Consider the following 2840-nt stretch of genomic DNA (forward strand, 5'->3'; position numbering starts at 1 on the left):
AAAAAAAAAAAAAAAAAAATACAAAAATTACCTGGGCGTGCCAGCAGGCACCTGCACTCCCAGCTACTTGGGAGGCTGAGGCAGGAGGATCCCTTGAACTTGGGAGGCAGAGGCTGCAGTGAGCTGAGATTGCAACATTGCACTGCAGCCTGAATGACACAGTGAGACTCTGTCTCAAAAAAAAATTATCCAGCATGATGGTGCATGCCTGTAATCCCAGCTACTCGGGAGACTGAGGCAGGAGGATCACTTGAACCCTGGAGGTCGAGGCTGCAGTGAGCCACGATTGCACCGCTGCACTCCAGCCTGGGCGACGGAGTGAACCCAGGAGACACAAAACAAAGCGGGGCTCGTGACCCCTTCTCTTCCCTCTTTACCCCCAGATTTTCTCCCTGGGCCACTGCCCTAACCAGGACTGGCTGGCGGTCGGAATGGAGAGTAGCAATGTGGAGATCCTGCACGTCCGCAAGCCGGAGAAATACCAGCTGCACCTCCACGAGAGCTGCGTGCTGTCCCTGAAGTTTGCCTCCTGTGGTGTGTCTTCTGGGGCGGGGGGGGCACACCCCCAAAACCGCAACAAAACCCAGGGTGCCTATTCAATCCGAATCTTAGATAAATAACAAATAATGTTATTTATATACTAAAATGTTATTTCTTTACTAAGTTTTATATACTCAAAAGCAAATCGTTAGTACAACTATATCCCAAATGGTGTGTGGGATATACTTATACTAAAAACCAAATAATGAAATATGTGCGAGATACCTGTCCTAAAAATTATTGATGACTTATCCGAGATTCAAATTTAAGGCTGGGTGCAGTAGCTCATGCCTGTCATCCCAACACTCTGGGAGGCCAAGGCAGGCAGATCACCTGAGGTCAGGAGTTCGAGACCAGCCTGGCCAACATGGTGAAACCCTGACTCTATTAAAAGTGGAAAAATTAGCCAGGTATGGTGGTGGGTGCCTGTAATCCCAGCTATTTGGGAGGTTGAGGCAGGAGAATTGCTTGAATCTGGGAGGTGGAGGTCTCAGTGAGCCAAGATCATGCCACTGCATTCTAGCCTCAATGAACAAGACTATCTCAAAAAGAAAAAAAAAAAAGAAATTTAAGCCAGGCACAGTAGCTGATGCATGTAGTTTCAGCTACTTGGGACACTAAGGCAGAAGGATTGCCCAAGACCAGTAGTTCAAGACCAGCCTGGGCAACATAGCAAGACTTTCTCTACAAAAAAATAAAACAGCCGGGTATGGTGGCTTGCACCTGTAGTCCCAACTGCTAGGGAGGCTGAGGCAGGAGGATTGCTTGAGCCTAGGACTTTGAGGCTGTAGGGAGCTATGATCGCACCACTGCCCTCTAGCCTGTGCAATGCAGTGAGACCCTATCTCTTAAAAAAATCATTTGTTAGTGTAAGTATATCCTAAATAGTACATGAGATACCTTATACCGAAAAAAAAAAAAAAAAATACTTGGGCTGGGCACGGTGGCTCACACCTGTAATCCCAGCATTTTGGGAGACCAAGGTGGGAGGATCGCTTGAGGCCAGGAGTTTGAGACCAGCCTGGGGAGCATAGTGAGATCCCAACTCTACAAATAATTTTTTTTTTTTTGAGATGGAGTCTCACTCTGTTGCCCAGGCTGGAGTACAGTGGTATGATCTTGGCTCACTGCAACCTCCACGTCCCAGGTTCGAGCAATTCTCAACTCTGCCTCCCGAGTAGCTGGAGTTACAGATGCCTGCTACCATGTCCAGCTGATTTTTGTATTTTTAGTAGAGAAGTGATTTCACCACATTGGCCAGGCTGATCTCAAACTCCTGACCTCAAGTGACCCAGCTGCCTTGGCTTCCCAAAGTGCTGGGATTACAGGTGCGAGCCACCGCGCCTGGCAAAAACTAAAAATGTTAGCTGGGCGTGGTGTTGCACACCTGTGGTCCCAGCTGCTTAGGAGGCTGGGTGGGAGGCACACGAGCCCAGGCAGTTAAGGCTGCAATGAGCTATGTTTGTACCACGGCACTCCAGCCTGGGTGACAGAGCAAAACCCTTTCCGGAAAAAAAAAAAAAAGGAAAAGGGAGAGGCCAGACCCAGCCTGCCCCACCTCCCCGTGCAGCCCTGGTCTCTCTTCAGTACCCCGCCTTGAACCCCGCTGCTCTCCTTCCCCAAGGACGGTGGTTTGTGAGCACTGGGAAGGACAACCTACTCAACGCCTGGAGGACGCCGTACGGGGCCAGCATTTTCCAGGTACTCAATGGTCTAGAGCCCCTACCCTGGCAGGGCCATGTGCCTGGGCATGCCAGGGTCAGAGAGATTGCCCGTCCCTGTCCCCCAGCACCCCCTGCCACCCTAACCCCTCCTCAGGGTCCTGCAAGCCTCCCCACCGCCCAGGTACTGAAGCAGAGGTTGGAATTTCAGCCGGAGGGCCTCACCTCATCTGCCTGTAGCCTGTTGGTTTTTCTAAAATATAGTTGCAGTAAGATGCATATAACATAAAATTTAAAATTTGCTGGCCAGGCACGGTGGCTCACGCCTGTAATCCCAGCACTTTGGGAGGCTGAGGTGGGTGGATCACAAGGTCAGGAGATTGAGACCATCCTGGCTAACACGGTGAAACCCCGTGTCTACTAAAAAAAAAAAAAAAAAGAATTAACCGGGCGTGGTGGCGGGCGCCCGTAGTCCCAGCTACTCAGGAGGCTGAGGCAGGAGAATGGCGTGAACCTGGGAGGCCCAGCTGCAGTGAGCCGAGATCGTGCCATTGCACTCCACCCTGGGCGATAGAGCGAGACTCCGCCTCAAATAAATAAAAATAAAATTTGCCGTTTTTTTTTTTTTTTTTTTTTTTT

General features: G+C 50.2%; 1 protein-coding gene across 1 annotated transcript in view; it reads left to right on the forward strand.

The window, feature by feature from the left end:
- TLE2 (TLE family member 2, transcriptional corepressor) overlaps positions 1 to 2840 on the forward strand; it is a gene marked incomplete at its 5' end in the record, with an annotated part of 20494 nt that overhangs the window by 15713 nt on the left and 1941 nt on the right. Inside the window, 2 exons of the mRNA XM_026455600.2 lie at positions 384 to 534; positions 2165 to 2241. Of these exons, the coding sequence (XP_026311385.2) occupies positions 384 to 534; positions 2165 to 2241 (228 nt within the window). The remainder of the gene's footprint in view (positions 1 to 383; positions 535 to 2164; positions 2242 to 2840) is intronic.

Source organism: Piliocolobus tephrosceles, chromosome 21 (assembly GCF_002776525.5).
Source record: "Piliocolobus tephrosceles isolate RC106 chromosome 21, ASM277652v3, whole genome shotgun sequence".
Lineage (NCBI taxonomy): Eukaryota > Metazoa > Chordata > Mammalia > Primates > Cercopithecidae > Piliocolobus > Piliocolobus tephrosceles.